General features: G+C 51.1%; 4 protein-coding genes across 4 annotated transcripts, besides 2 other annotated features; 1 reads left to right on the top strand and 3 right to left on the bottom strand.

Moving 5' to 3' along the window:
• Positions 1-218: 218 nt before the first annotated feature.
• On the bottom strand, positions 219-2,172 carry TGAM01_v205054 (hypothetical protein; the record flags this gene model as incomplete). The annotated part of the gene is made up of 4 exons (XM_018803491.1): positions 219-1,172; positions 1,227-1,394; positions 1,467-1,885; positions 1,944-2,172. 4 exons carry the CDS (start codon positions 2,170-2,172, stop codon positions 219-221), a joined length of 1,770 nt encoding a protein of 589 aa, XP_018663188.1.
• Positions 2,173-5,672: 3,500 nt separating this feature from the next.
• On the bottom strand, positions 5,673-6,295 carry TGAM01_v205055 (hypothetical protein; the record flags this gene model as incomplete). Its single annotated transcript, XM_024549568.1, has 2 exons — positions 5,673-5,974; positions 6,058-6,295. 2 exons carry the CDS (start codon positions 6,293-6,295, stop codon positions 5,673-5,675), a joined length of 540 nt encoding a protein of 179 aa, XP_024405700.1.
• A 173-nt stretch (positions 6,296-6,468) lies between these two features.
• Positions 6,469-6,521: a sequence feature (Short protein (TGAM01_v205056, PON26112.1) was converted to a misc_feature.).
• Positions 6,522-6,666: 145 nt separating this feature from the next.
• Positions 6,667-6,697: a sequence feature (Short protein (TGAM01_v205056, PON26112.1) was converted to a misc_feature.).
• Positions 6,698-10,239: 3,542 nt separating this feature from the next.
• TGAM01_v205057 (hypothetical protein) lies at positions 10,240-13,298 on the top strand (the record flags this gene model as incomplete). Its single annotated transcript, XM_024549569.1, has 2 exons — positions 10,240-10,551; positions 10,626-13,298. The coding sequence occupies 2 exons, from the start codon at positions 10,240-10,242 to the stop codon at positions 13,296-13,298; spliced, it is 2,985 nt and encodes a 994-aa protein (XP_024405701.1).
• Positions 13,299-13,703: 405 nt separating this feature from the next.
• TGAM01_v205058 (dihydroorotate dehydrogenase (fumarate)) lies at positions 13,704-14,753 on the bottom strand (the record flags this gene model as incomplete). The annotated part of the gene is made up of 1 exon (XM_018803489.2): positions 13,704-14,753. One exon carries the CDS (start codon positions 14,751-14,753, stop codon positions 13,704-13,706), a length of 1,050 nt encoding a protein of 349 aa, XP_018663186.1.
• Between the last annotated feature and the right edge of the window lie 1,373 nt (positions 14,754-16,126).

A 16,126-nucleotide genomic window follows, 5' to 3' on the forward strand; every position in this document is an offset into this window, starting at 1 on the left:
TGTATAACGAGAGTTAGGGGTTTGCATAGCACGCAATGTTGTACGGCTTGAAGACATCAATGCCATGCAGTGATTGGCCAGTTAGTTATTTAATGTTAAGATGTAATGATATATTCCTGTACAACAACTTGCGTGAACTATAGGTAGTGCGCGCGTATAACTTCCACGCTGAATTAACTCGAATCAACAGCATCATAAATAGCACACCATGTCTCACATCATGCATCGTGCTCGTGCTCGTGCTCATGCTCACGCTGCAACTTTCTAGTTGCCTCTTCTCTAGGAGACGTCCAGCCAGCCGCAGCCTGCACCGCAACAACAAACACTCCCAATACCGCGGCAGCTCGCCACACGCCCCTGATGGCATCTGCGTATCCCTCTACGGCAATCTGTCTCTCCTGTGGCTCTAGCCTCAACATGTCGCCCCCGTGCCAGACAAGTTCCGGAGACTCGAGCAGTCTATCAACAAGCCGCTTCCTTGCCGGACCGAGCTCAGCTGTCCCATCGAGGGCGAGGAACCCCGCGACAAGATCGGACCTCAAGATGCGGTAGAAGATGCCTCCGCCGAGGGACGTGCCGAAACTGGCGCCGAAGCCTCTAAAAGTCGCAAAGAGGCTCGTGGTGACGTACTCTGTATTTGCATGGCTTAGATGTAGGATGTGCACGAGCGCGTAGTTGATGACTATGCCTGTCACGAAGCCGCTGAAGCAGACCGTAACGATAAACACGTACGAAGCGGTGGACGAACGCGACATCTCAGCCAGCGCGTAGAAAGTCACGTCGAGGCACACGATGGACACCAGCAGCGAGACGTAATAGGACCCCGCGCGCCGAATGTGCAGCCAGCCGATGAGCAAGCCTCCGAGAGACAGCGCGACGTTGCTGGCGATGAGGACGGAGCCCGCGGTGGCGGCGGAGCTGCCGCGGACGGCGAGCATGAAGATGGGCGTGTAGAAGATGATGCTCATGCGGCCGGTGAGGAGGCCCAGCTGGGAGAGGCAGGAGAGGAGGATGCCGCGCGAGGAGAGGACGGAGAGGGGGATGATGGGGTGGGATGCGGAGAGGGTGAATTCGACGAGGATGAAGGCCAGGAGGGAGAGGAGGGAGAGGAGGAGGGGCGTGGGGTGGATGTCGCCTGCGAGGGAGGAGAGGAAGAGGACGATGGTGGTGATCTAGATGGTGGTTTAGTAGAAGATGGAAAAAGAGGGTGAGATGGGACGACTTACGAGGAGGACTGCGCCGAGGTAGTCTATGTTGGCGAGCTTCTGTCTTAGGGAGAGGGGTTTTTGTCCATTTTGTTCAGAGGCAGGGGAGGACATGGACTCGGGCAAGCTGAGATATAATCCCAAGCCGGCCAAGAGGAGGATTGCAGACTGCAGCCAGAAGAGCGGTCTCTGCAGTCATGAGTTAGCAATTACTCCTCACGAACAAATTGAAACGATAAGAAGTAAAGGAAAAGACTTTACCCATCCAATCACCGGCTGCAACACCCCATAAACCGCCGCTCCCACCGACACTCCCATCGTATACGCCATATTCACAGCCCCAATCATGACGCCCCTCCTCCTCTTGCCCGCCAGCTCAATCACAAACACCACCGACATGACCACAACGCCCGCGCCGCCACAGCCCATGACCACCCTGCCCACCATGAAGACAGCAAAGGATTCCGCCTGTGAGGCCAGCAGGCTGCCGAGCGAGAAGAGCACAGCGGTAGGCGGGACGATGGCGCGCGGCGAAAAGGTGGTGGCGAGGCTGCCGGCGAGGGGCGTCAGGGAGGAGGAGGCGATGAGGTAGCTGGTGGTGAACCACATTGTCTGGGAGGGGGAGTGGAGGTCTGCGGCGAGGGAGCCTTGGATCATGGCGAGGCCGGACATGTTTGTTGCTGATGAGTGTTAGTAATGATGATGATGATGATGATACATATGAGTGAGTTCACGTACTTTGGAAGAAGATGAGCACAAAGAGGCTCAAAGCAATGGACATGCTGCGAGCAAAGCTGATGGTGTGAGTTGGCTTATCCTCTGGAGATGCATCGTATGCTGTTGTCGTGATTTGCGGCGATGATGAAGATGCTGCGTAGCCGCTGATGGCTGTGATGTCTGATATGCCGGATAGTAGAGCCGTTTCCTCCGATGGGGTGCCGGCCCTGACGCCGGAGTTGGCAGCCATGGCGCAAGGCTCTGTAGGTATATAATGCTTTGATCTCTGTCTATCTTTACTTTCTGGAGGTGTCTCGAGGGATCCTTGGCTGCTTGTGAGATGACCTGTCGCGATCGATGGCGTTGCTGTTTTTTTTTTTTTTACACGATGGTGTGCTCACTGAGGGAGTTACATAATGCGGGGGATCTGATAGCGGTCTGTGCCAACTGAGACAAAAGGCTATTCTAGACTCAATAACTGACGATTCATCTATTATTGTCAGCGAGCAAAATGTTAATTATTATTTGTTTCTTTATTAACAGATCTAAAATCATCAAGTTCTACATTTTTTAGGTAGCGCGAACCAGATTAACGCGGCATACACAAGGAACCTATCTATGCACAGGTTGCTATGCGGGATGTGATAGCGCCATGACCACGACTCATTTTTTTTCGTTTCTTCCTCATCGAAACACATGAAAATCGAAAACTTACGACAAATACAAATTAATCTATATCTTCAACTTTGTATTAATCAAGCTTCTCCTTACACCCTTTCCTTTTTTACGGCCTCGAGATGCATGTGACAGGCAGCCGTCTAGTGCACAATCATCCACTCAGGTACCACTCCAACTCAAAGGAGTGCAAGTGTCCGCCTTCTTCAACGGGTACCTTGCAGATATGGATCCTACCATTTAAACTAGTAGGCTGAGACGTACGTATTCCTTGCTTCATTTTGTTCTTTGAATGCAAGAGAGAGGTAGAGACTTCTTTGCGAAGCTGGCCATACGTTCTCCCTACAAAAATATCGAAGAGTACGTGTGAAGCCTCACTCCAAGATGTGATTTCCTTCCTAAATCCACAAAAAGCGACTTGTTATTGACGAAAACGGAACACTACAGTTTCCTATAACGGTTCATTCATTTTCTATACGTCATTTTAAATTATCGGTAGCGAATATGACTCAGTTACGGCTTACACAAGCGAAGAGTTGTCTCCCACCAGCTTCATGGCGGTCACTATACACCACACACAAAACTATACTGCATCAATCCAAGCATATACAATTATGGAACAATAGTCGACGCCATCTCTAATGCTCCAATCTCCTGGACACAGACCACACGGAATCCAAACGCCCCATGAAAGAAGGGGAGCTTCCGTGGCGTTTTTTGAAGGCCGTCACCACGTGGTTTGCGCATTCCCCTGACCAAGGGGCACCTGCAGTTCAAAACAGATTATGTACGTCTGCCGGTAGCGTCCCCAAAGTGAACATATGTCCGTCTTCGTCGATTCGCCTAAATATCTACATCAGGTACCAGGGCGATGTCTTTGCAGCATAGCGGGCGATGCTAGCGTGAGAGTCGCAAGCCACAATAAATCCTGTAAGCAGTAGTAGTGTGCGAGGCAGAATACATGTGATACAGTGGTGTTAGAGCAGCACAGGCAACTCTTTGAAGAAGAAAGATAGCCAGAAATGACTGGAAATCAGTTAGGTGAAAGAAACCAGGACGTGGCGAGATCGCTTCTCTACAATATCATGACCCTAGCTGGAGAGTCGTATTCGTTGAAGAAGACATTTTCATAAAAGTTCATGTATGATAAAACTCACCTTCAAAAACCACATGTGTATTACTTTGTGTGTCGCTGAGGCATACTTGCAACCTTCTGGAAACCATGTAAAAGCTCGGCACTTCGCCCTAGCAGCTCTACCCAATATGGCGAGTCGTATTGGCAGCACATCCATGAACCAAACATAGCACCGCTGCCTTCTTCAGCTCATCTCACAACTGGCGTGATGAACCCGACCAGTAATATTTTAGTCCGAATACCTGCCTCAGGAGAAACATCATTTGCGCTTCGTGCTGCTACTAACGGCAGGAGAGTCCACTTTGGGCGCCGATCCGACATTGACGTTCTTGTTTGGGGAGGCTAACAATAATCGCCATGGCTAGTCTAATACGGACAGGCCCTGAAACCCCAGCACGGCAATTGAGGCGCGCAGTAGGATCGACAGAGTTCACGACAGCTGGCCGTTCAGCTCAATCAACAGCAACACGAGGATTCAGGTGACGACGTGCTACTGGAGATATGGAGTACGCTAATAAGCTAGGCGCTCTATAGTTTGCGGGGAAATAGAATTGCGGAAAAGAATAGTGGAGCTCAACGCCGAGTCAAGTATTGGCCTTTTTGGTCCAGTCTTGTAAATGTAGTGCAAATCGATATCATACTCGAAGACATAGTACTAACACGCATCAGGAATGCTCATATCCCCCCAAAATCCATGTCTCAGAGTGATGTGAGCCGCATCGTGGGCTGTGGACTGAGGCCTGACCGCACATTGCAGCGGCGGGCAATGCCATATGCAAGTTTGTGCGTGAAGATACTTGGCAAACAATGGCAGGCTCCTATTCGCAACCGGCTGGCCTTTGTCCTATTAGCCAGCGCGGATCTTACTGGTCCGGCTTTAATCCCGATCGCACGAACAAATATGGCGCTCACGTACCGGTACCTGCGAGAGCCACATTCGAAAGGGGCGGTTAGAGAGCATCGTTCAGCACCCTAAAGACATTCGGCGCGCGCCTCGTGCGAAGTAGCGTATTGAAATGGGTGAACCGTTCTGACGCTGGGGTACCTGCGACCCCGTTGGCATAGATTCCGGGCGGAGATTTACCCGGAAACCTGGAATTGGCCGCAATAGCATTTCCAGGCCCTTCAAGTGATCCAAGCTCGATTCATCCCAGGTCGAGGAGGGCTAATGTCTTCATATCCCGGGGGGAGGTATACTGACGGAAGCAAGAGATGGCGCAATGGAAAAAAAAAAAGGGAGGCCATACTGTGGTAATTGACTGCAAAGCACTCTTCCTAGGTGGGCGCAACAAGAGGTGGGTGCCCCCATGTCCAGGCAGCCATGTTCCTTAGGGGTGCTCTCGTCGTCTGCCCGCCATTCTGCGCGCTGGTGGCGCTCTGGTGGTGGTCAGGGCCCAGCTGAAGCCCACGATGATTTGCTGCGACGGCTGAATGCTGAACCAGGCTGTAGCCGTTGTAACCGTAACAGTAGGTACTAGCAGCGGCAGCAGCGGTAGTATAAGTGCTTGTAGCAGTAACAGTTGCTAGTCGCCAGCGTACAAAAAGCATTACCAAGCCCCAAGTAGTAACACCACAGCGGCTGCCGCAATGATGGACCTGTATGTCAAGAATTACAAAGGTTCGTTTCGTTTCGTTCTAGGACTCCCTTGGGCCGAGGAAGGGAAATGCGATATCTCCTCTGCCGCGCCTTTTGCCAGTCGAATATGCTGCTTCTGGGAAATATATGTGGCAAAGATCCGATGTCCAACAGACCCAAAGCAGCGGGCCGGACAGGCCACTGAGTTGAAACATGAGAGCAGCTGGCCAACTTGCAACAAAAGTTCATGTGCATAAGTATAGGATAAATCCCCTGGGGGCAGATGTCTCTTGGCGAAGGAGTACCTAGCTGTTGACTACACGAGGGTCTCAAACACGCCCAATCTGCACGGGCCGTCATCCCATTACTCGGCCAAGCATAGTGCTATGCCTCTGGTCGAGGCGGCGCCACGAATAGCAACACTGCATACCATACTTGTGCCCTGGCAACCCTGGCATCGACGCCTGGATCTCGCCCGACCGGCGGCTGCACGGCGCTGCGCTTTTGGTAAGCGAACAAGGGCCACGATTGGTCCCAAGACGGCGGGATTGGGAAGGGTCTGCGGAACTGCTAGTATGAGAATGAGCCAGCGCCAGAGTGCTCCGTTTTCCGTAATTTTTCTTGCGAAATGCTCCCACCGGCCTGCAAGAAGTTGTCCGACGTTGTCTGTAGCCCGCAATAATTTAGATTAATTAGGCATCCCAAGCGTGTCTCCTCCATATGGGGTCCCGACGCCATCGGCCACTTACCACCAGCACTTGGTCTATAACAGCGGGGCTCGGCAGCTTCAGCCGCGGGCTTTGTGGAGGCGGCTAGACATTTGGGCTTATTTGGTTCGCCGCTGCGCTGAAGAATGAGGGTACAGGATGCTGCATTGCACGATGACACTGTATGGAAAATGACAATGAAAAGTGAGAAGCGAGAAGAAGAAGTGGGTGGAGGCAGAAAGAAGCGGCAGCGCCTTGACCGTTTTTTGGGCTGCAGCATCTGCAGAGGCAGGCGGTAACCAGCACTCGTCTGCGCTTACCGATTGTTCGCAGATGGGGCAACAAGGCACATGTACTCGTACCTTTTGTGTACAAGCAGCGAATTTCTCTCTTCTCTACCTACAGTACACTCACTTCCTCTCTTCCCACCCGACACGCCACTTGCATATCATCATGCATACGGATTGTTCATACAAGGCAATCAATCTATGCACCCAGACCCCCAAGTAAGGAAAAAAGGAGAGACTCCCGACACGAGTTGCCGTCGGTCCGGCGTTGCGCCACCACGACACAGGCTCGACTTTATAGGATGGACTCAAAGACCTTTTGGCTAGGCGCTGGTTTAGTTTTCAATTTCTGACGAGCTACCAGGTACTACCAGGAACCACCTTGCCCTAATTAAATACACGTACTTGACAGAAACTGAATCCATTATCCATATACCCAACACGGCAAGACCCCTAAAATCTATAGGACCATTACAAGCAATATCGCCAAAATGCAGCCCTCCCGCAGCTGGCTTCCCGGTGGACGTCTGGCAGGGCAGGGCCATGCTTCAAATCTTCCGTCGAGCAAGGCTTCAATGATCCTACACGGCAAGGCAGGCATCCATGTTTAGAGTCGATGGCGGTAACACTTTGCGTGTAGATCCCTGATCAGCCATCGAAAAGCACGCAGTCTTGCGCACAAGTACATGTACATGCGCCAGCAAAGAGGAGTGGGCATGCAGCGCTTTTATGCGCAAAACCAACTCCCTCACCGCTGGGATGCCAGGACGTCAGTTTCTTGCATGTATGAGCAACAAACATATGTATGTATGAGCTGGTTTTTGTAACTACTGCCATCAGTCACTATTGCTCCTCATGCACTTATACAAGCAGACCAATAGCTCACAGGGTGCTAAAACCTAGGAGATTTCCAAGCAATAGGTGCGGTGTAGACTCAGCACATTTGGAGTCATTGAATACTACTAGGTATTACCCTGATTGACAGGATCTTTTGTCCGTCTAATCCGGCTGTCATCTCTTTATGAGATTTACGAGACACATGAGCCGATTAATCCACGCACTACATACTGCCTACTGCGACCGGTTGAAACGAGGAACGAACAATTACGAAGCAACCAGGCCCCGTAGCCAAGACCACTATGCTCGTGTACAATGTCTCTAGGCCTCTCCGATTGGCAGACATGGCGGGCTGGTGGCTGCACTCGCACTGTCCTCGAACCAGTGAGATAATTTTCTTCATCCTCACATCCTCTCGTGTCCTCGTCTTTCTATCCCTCATTCCTCATCTTCAGCCTGTATGTACGGTTGGAAGAAAGTCCCCAGCTGCAAGGAGGGAGCAGTGCAGGTACTCGTCAGGTAGCAGATACACGAGCCACCCGCCATTTCGGCGCCCAACTCCACTTGCGTGTCTAAGAGCGGGACGAGCCCCGTGCATTTGCTCGCTACGCCAGCCGAGATGCAGCATGTACGGAGTACGTGAATGCTACCATTGCAAATCTGTGCCTAATAGGAGCGAGCCAGCCGGTGCTGCTTCGGTGCCCTGGCCCTGGCAATGCAGCAGCACGTCTGGCAGCCCTTTTCGAGCCCTCCTTCAGCTCTCGAGCGAAGAGGGTGCATCATGTCCGGCCTGTCTATTCCGTCATCACCGCTGCTTTGGTTCTGACATGCGGGTACTCCGCGACTTGTGGTGTGCAGTACATGGACCTTCGTTTCAGACACAGAAATCAGGTACAATTGCCGCCAGCAACAGCCTCAGTATCACCACACTCAGCCGTCAGTTTGCCGTTTCAGCCCATTGGGCATTCCGTGGCCGTCTCCCCATTTGCTCGCTATCCGCGCATAGGCTTCTTTCCTCTCCTCGTCCTTTTGGGGCATCAGGGCGAGTCAACTATGCATGCAAGGCGGCGCCTTACATTAGCACAATGCGCCACGGGCTTGTCTACCGCCACTCCGTTGGTGTAAGTGGGATGGCATAGCTGCTCTGGGTGCATGTAGAAACCAGCAATGCAATGCTCGCCATTGTGTGATGTGTTCGCAGCCCGCATTGACGGGGCTCTGCTGCGCGGCTGCTCGCCATGAACCCCCGTCGACACAATCTGCTTGTACGCCCACCGTTTTATCATCGTCATGTGCCTCCAGGCCGTATGCGCGCTGATGGGCTTATACTCGCACAAGACACAGTAGTGCTGCTTAATCTCCTTGCTGGCTTGTCCAATTGCCCGCCACTGATCCACTTGCTCCCTGTAGAGTAGGTACACGAGAGACGAGAGAGACGACGATGCTCGCCAAGCTGCGATGGCCTCAGAAAGGCCCGGATGCAGCTGGAAATGAAGGCCGGCGTCTGGATGCGCCTCGCAGGGGCATCTCGCATACCGCCACCAGGACCCCTCTTTGCTGCCGCCGCTCTTTCACCATATATCGATGCAGGATTAGGTGACAGATGTGGTTGAACTGGCGGAGCAGCTGTGAGGAATTGCATAGGTGATGGAGTCCACTAATACGGCTCTGCACTGTTGAAATCTCTTCTCTTTGCTTCTCTATTAGACCCTGCAGGGAAGCGTAACGGTTGTGGCAGTAACGGCAGGTGTGCGTACTTGTAGCGTCATCAGCTCGGTGTCCAAACTGGATGTGGATGTGCCAATTGGGGAAGCCCTCGCACATTTTTGTGTCTCTTTAAGAACAAAATTAAAGTGAATCACAATACATGTTGCTTGACCAAGACCATATCAGCACACATAGCCCGAAATAGACAATTCTAAGCAAGACCACAATAAATCCAAATCGTCATGTCAATTGCTTACCGGAACCCGCGCCGCTAGAGTGATGATGCTGCTGGAGTACATGTTCCCGATACATGCTCCAAAATGGACCATCCACCCCTCGCCAAAAGGGCTGGGATGCAGTACTTCCATATACCTCTAAACGCCGCCCGGCGCGGGCGCATCTGCGGTGCTGGTCGTGTACTGGCCAGCCGCTAGCCGGCCCATGTACTGTACAAGCCCTGGACCCCAAGTACCCTGCAGGTAGCGCAGGTAGCTCTCGGCAGGTCGCAGGCGCAGGTTCGAGGGCAAGCGCAAGCCCGCCACCTTCAGAGCTGGGGAATCGTCGACCGCATCTGGAGCAATTTTTTTTTTTGGTGCTTTTGACTGCAACTGCGAATCAGATGTGCAAAGCACGACTCAAGTTGCAGGAGCCATTGAAGCTTAGCCTTGCCCTCGATTTCTACTTCTAAAACTCTCTTCTGCTTCGACACACAAGCCTCTCCTCCTCGCATCTTCATCTGTAAAACAGCGCAGACTGGGCGGTGGACTGTTGACGGCGATGCCCTGAGGCTGCAGAAGCAACGTTTCTGCCAATAGTGCCTGCATCAGCAGCAGCAACACTCCAGGGTGCCCTCCTCCCCAAAAAGACCCAGTCTCACCACCCGGTATAATCACAGTCTCCTTTCTACTGGGCCAGGGAGTCAGCCGCCACCTCGGACTGGCCTGGTCGGACACCACGAGCACGGCCCTTGCCGACTGGCCTCGCGTATATCCTCGTGCAACTCCCGGCTTGCTGCCGCGGCACCGCGCAGGCTTGGAGACTCTTGGCCTTGCAAGATCCCTCATCTTGCGCCGCTGCTGCTCCATAAGCTGCTCTTCTTGCGGCCGTCCTGCAGCATCTCCAAGCCAGACGACACCCGAGATCTAGATTCAGGCCCCCCGGCGGCACAAGGCAATGGCAAACTCCGCATCAGAGCCGGATAGCTAGCTTCTTGCGATTTCCTCTCCTTTCTTGGCTTTGTCGGATGTTTGACTATCATTAGCCTTTGGCTACATCCAAGAGGGCTCCTCCTCTACCATCTTTCTCTTTGCTTGGCCTGACTCGAACTGTGATCTGGGCTTTCGGCTTCATCTCACCCATCCAACTACTACCCAATGCCCTCGACATTGTCGCCATGGACCCGGATTCAGACTCAGAACCTGGTGGTTCAATGGCGAATCGTGGACCTGCCGTCTTGGCCGTCACAGCAGCTACACTGGTCCTTGCCTCGATCTTCGTCTTCGCCCGCATGGTGTCTCGGTACTTTATTGTCAAACGATTTACCTGGGATGACAGAATCATTCTCTTGTCGTGGCTCATTTCCTTTTTTCTGTCTTTTACCATCTGCTTTGGCGTTTCCAAAGGACTCGGCAAACACGACATCGATATCCCTCCAGAGCAGATCCCTACACTCCGTCGCTGTGAATATATCTTCTCTATTCTTTATGTATGTACCCATCCCCCTCTTTGTCGTGTGCTTCGTATCATTCGTTTGAGAGAATGGGCTTGCTGATTATACAGAATCCGGCGTTGATGGCTACGAAAACGAGTATTCTCATCTTTTACCTGCGCCTGACTCAGAACACCCAAATGGTTCTCCGATTTGCCTCCTGGCTCATTCTCGCCATTGTAAATATTGCTGGGGTTATCCTTACATTTATGAACATCTTTCAGTGTACACCGGTACAGGCTGCTTGGAACGCAAACTACAATGGTCCAACAAAGTGTATACCTCTGCTTACCGAATTCATCTGCTCCTCTCCCGTCAACATCGTTACGGATCTCGCTATTCTCGCACTTCCTATTCCTGTCCTCACCGGCATGCGGCTACCCTCGCGGCAAAAGACCATTCTTGTCATTACTTTTACTCTTGGTATCTTCGTTGCTGTCGTGGATGTCGTTCGAATCTACTACCTTCAGCAGGCCATTGCCGAAACTCCTACCGGATCCATCACCGATCCCAGCTCGAGATTTGGCGGCCAAGCCGATTTTGCCTACAACGCCTCGCTGGCGCTGATGTGGAGTGCTGTCGAGGTCAATGTCGGCACTACCTGCGCTTGCATCCCGACTCTGAAGCCCCTTGTCCTTCGGCTTCTGCCTTCCATGCTTTACAAACCTAGCGGCCACGGGACCAGGCATAATAACCCCCATACAAGCAGCGAAAAGAGCCGACAGGCCTCTGAAAACCCGACGCCAGGCAGTAACAACAGCAACGACAACAATAACAACAATAATACCTCACTAGGAGTGGCCAAGCCAGAGCCGGTTGCTAGGGGCGCCCTTGGAGGTCGATACTACGATTGTCCTGGTCCGGATGCACCCATAAGTGCCATGGAATTCTTGACCACTCCCGATATGGCCTCCCTTGGAGGACCGGCCAATGCTTCTGCTAACCGTTCCCGCACTACTAATACCAACACGGTCTCGACAGACCATTCTTATGAAAACGGCATCTATTTTGGCTTCGTCAACATGACCAAACCTAAGAGCATGCTCCGAGCTAATAAGAAAGAATCATGGAAATACTGCACAATAGTGGCTATACTCTTCTTTTTGTGGGGGATTTCGTATGGCTTGCTTAATACGCTTAATAATGCAATTGCCACAGTAAACGATATGAGTACAGCTCAGACGATTGGCCTAACGAGCGCGTATTTTGGCGGAGGCTATTTCTTTGGTCCTCTTCTTGTTGGCGAATGGATTCTGCGGCGAGACGAACATAGTCGATTCAAGCGTCATCGAGAAAGCAACGACGAAAGCATTGGAGGTTACAAAGCGACGTTCATTACCGGCTTGTGCATCTACGGTACGGGCACTATCATCTTTTGGCCGTCAGCTGTAACCAACTCCTTTGGCGGGTTCATGATCAGTAGCTTTGTCGTTGGTTTTGGGCTTTCAGTCCTCGAAGTTGCCGCCAATTCCTTCATGGTGCTCTGCGGGCCCCCGCAGTATGGGGAAGCTCGCCTAATGTTGGCACAAGCGGTACAAGCCGTGGGCAGCGTGCTCAGTGGCCTCCTGGCCCAAAAGGTCTTCTTCACTTCTCTCAACGGCGTTCAATCGAGCAGCCAGAGCAACAGTACTACGCTCCTTAATGTGCAGTGGACGTACCTTGGCATTACCCTTCTTTGCGTTGTGCTCGGGCTGTTTTTCTATTACATGCCGCTACCTGAGGTCAGTGACAGTGAACTTGAAGAGTCAGTCAAGCTGCTGCCTGTGGACCCGTGTAAGAAGAGTATCGGTGGCCTGCAGCTGCGAACTGTCAGTCTCATCTTGGCCGTTCTAGCCCAATACTTATACGTGGGGGCCCAAGAGAGCAACAGCACTTTCTTCAACAGTCTCGTCATCTCCATCTTGCCCGGTCAACCCAGGTCCGGCATGATTGCCGCCGGCGGCAAGGCTATTGGAATCAATGCTGCTGATCCAGACCAACCTCCCGGGCTCGATCTCTCTCTTTCTGACTATTTGACGGTTGGGCACACTGTTTTTGCCATTTCACGATTTGCCACCACGTATCTCATTTACCTATCTGTCAAGAATCCTCGGCTTCCTCAGCCACGAACTATTCTCAGCTTCAGCATCATCATTTGCTTCATATCCGCTCTCCTTTGTGTTGTCTTACGACCTTCTAATACCAATTTATTGTTTATCCCTGCGTGCCTATTTTTCTTTGCTGAGGGTCCAATATGGCCCCTTATCTTTGCCATCGGCATGCGTGGTCAGGGAAGACGAACGAAACGAGCGGCCGCTTTCATCACGATGGGAGGATCTGGTCCTCTGTTTTTCCCCTTCATCATGTATGGTATCATCCTACGCGGTGGTTCGGTGCAGCAGGCATTTATACTCATCGTGGCGATGCAAGTGGTCATGATGGCCCTGCCAGTTTTCCTTACATTTGTAAAGGATGCCCGACTGATGGTCGATCCACGTCCAGCCCGCCGTGCACTGATGAACAGAGGCGAGCGTCCTACAGATGAAGTGCTTGCCGACGTGAACGCAGAACCTCGCGGCACAGACTCTGTTACTATTACAACCGATTTTTACAGGGAACCTGGAGCTGTGGAAAAGGTAGAAAAGTCCCAGCGCGGATTCATTGGTATGGTATCTAAAGGCCTGGGCGCAAAGTTGCATGGCTCTCGGCGCAAATCTTCACCAACTCTCGAAGTAGAGCATAGTGAGGGCAGTTTGGATGACTAGAAATAACGTTCTCGGTCTCCCCTTTTTCCTTTTCTTGTCTTTTTGGATATGATTCTTGGGATACATATCTCGCGAATACGTTCGCTGAGGTCTCAAAGGTTTTTGTACTAGTTGGTTTTGTCTGGCGTTTGGCGATGGCTGGCTTTGGTTTTACATTATACCCATTTCAAACGGAGGCTGGTTCTGGACATTGTCTGTGGGAATACAGACTAGGAGCATTGAAAAAAAAAAAAGGCCCGGTTTTATTCTCCAGCTTGGCGTACATATAGATGAGAACAGTGTAGATAGTATTTTTTGCACATATATTCATCCATTTGATATTGAAACTACTCATGAGGAAAGCGTGATAATTTTGCATCTCCTTCCAATGCAAATTGAATTATATGAGCGTGGCATCATATATAATCACCAGACTGATTTAATTTCGTCCTCGATTGATGTAAAAACTTCGACTCCTCGCCTTCCCAGCGCCGTGGCGATCCCTACGGCCCGAGCCCCTACATGTCGCATTCTCTTATAGCCTTGGCCATTGTATACCCCGCCAACCCCAATGATTTCCAAGTGAGCCAGCCGAGGATCTTGATCGAATCTGCGTCGAAGGGTTGCCACATTACCCAGAGCAAGAGGATGAAGAGGAGGCCCAGCCATACCACCAATGCCTTCTCCCGGAAGAGTCTCTTGATAATCACCAGAGGTCTCGAGGAAATCGAGCAGAATGCACGATCCGAGAGTGTTTGTCGCGGTGAGGAAGCTAAGTTTGGAGGCTGGGATGGTGGAGGCAGAGGTAGTACTAAGAAGAGAGGAAATGAGGGAGTCGAATTGGCCGGCGTGAGTGTAAGGCGGGATTTTTATACCGATGGGTATGGATGTATTGGAAGGAAGGGCATCGAAGTAGGAGGCCAGTGAGGTAGGAGAGTATGCTGGTGGGGGGAGGTTCGGGATGTTTGGACAGGAGAGGTTGATTTCCATGGCTAGGGGGAAGGGGCAGGATGGGGAGGTGGAGAATGTCTGGATGAGGTTGTGGCAGCTTGATATTTCGGCGGGGGAGCCGGTGACGCTGATGATGATTGTTTTGGGGGGAGAAGAGGGGGTTATGGTAGATGACAGGGAGGATATGATGGAGAGGTATTGGGATAGGGGTAGAGGGCTATAGCCGAGTGTGTTGAGAGTAGCAAGCGGCGCATCTACGGCTGCTGCTGCGTCGGCCTTGACATTGGATTCAGAGTCCTCTGGCGGTCCGGAAAAGGTCCCCGGAGTAGACTTTCCTGTTGCCGGGTCGAAGAAGGCGTAGCGGTGATGTTCGGCGGAATGCGGGAACCCGTTGATAAGGCTCGTCCGGGTAGTGACGGCGCCGGTGGAGGGGCAGAGGAGGAGGTCGCGGAGGTGGGACTCGGTGGTTGCCCAGGGGGAGGCGGTGTTGAGGAGGGGCGGGCGGAAGGAGAGTTTTGGAGGCATTTTTTTTTGTAACTTGATTATCCAAGTTGTAGGCGAATTGTATGTATTGAAATATCTTGTCTTTTGTTTGCGGGGTGTGGCTCCTATACTTCTGTTTTCGGCAAGTGCTGAAGTTCACTCGAAGGATTCCTGTGCGATGCGATGCGATATGATGAGACAAAAAAAGAAACAAAAACGTGGGGATGGGAAAACTTCCCGAGAAGATACGCCCCACATTAATAAAACGGTCCGTCCCGCGTAAGCGAACCGATGAGTTTGTTCAAAAATAGGAAAGCATCCGCGTAATGTACATGTGTAACCTGTACTTTGTGTCACGTACCACTCTTGCGAAAGCAATATTGTGACTCAAGACATGGGGGCATTAAAACGGCTTCTCACAATCTTGTTTACCCACATTATAAGAGTTAGAAGCCAAAAAGCGCGTGAGGTTGTTTCCCCTCCCCCCGCAGTCGGAACCGGTTTCCAAGAGGGGCAGGTTCTTTGATGCAGGTCGTACTCCCCCCCGTAGTGGGCAGTTGTGATGCGTGAGTGTAAGTAAAGCATTTATAATCTTTCATTTATCTACTAATAATTAGTATGCTTTGTTTTTAAGCGAGCGAGACAAATTTATATTCCCCAGTTTTTACATAATGGCGAGACGACGGGTGGAAGGAACGGATATTGAAGGATACTTTTCCCCCCTAGTCTTCTTCCCTCGGCTTGGGGAATGTTTTCTTGCATATGAATGGCCTTTGTTCCCCTCACTTGTTTTTGGTCTCGTTAGATGGTTCGCCTTTTTATGAGTTTTCACTGCGTTTCTATGACACTGTTGTCTTACTTTTTTAACTCATGAGTTTTACTTTACACATTTGGCAGTATTAGCTACACAAAGTCCAGATTATGTTTTGATTTCAACAAAGTCAGTGACTTCAACAGACTCGGTTCAACTATTACCCCCGATCCTTGAGTCTCAAGAAGCGAATCTGGGAAGCACAGAAAAAAGACTACTCTTGTACCATCTACACCATCACCCGACGAACAGCAAAAAATGTTAGAAGATGCTAATATTTATCGTGGTACATACAGGCCTTGCTCGTTCATCAAGAAAAAAAGAAGAAATTATATACAGGTGGACATAGGATTGGGGTACAATATATGTCTTTGGACAAGAGAAAAAGGTGAGTGAGAAAATGCAACTCGCCTTCCAACACACAAAAAAAGAAAAACGGGAAAACAAGCCAGTTTCGAAACCCGTGTTTATAATAAGACAAATGCTTGCAGACATGTCGAAACCAAAAATGCACTTTTTAACAACTCAGATCAATATCGAGATATCTGAAACCCATAAAAACCATAACAAGGGAATAATGCAAGAAAAAGAACACAGTGCTTTA

The sequence above is a fragment of the Trichoderma gamsii genome (genome assembly GCF_001481775.2).
Source record: "Trichoderma gamsii strain T6085 chromosome Unknown Scaffold_15.2, whole genome shotgun sequence".
NCBI lineage: Eukaryota > Fungi > Ascomycota > Sordariomycetes > Hypocreales > Hypocreaceae > Trichoderma > Trichoderma gamsii.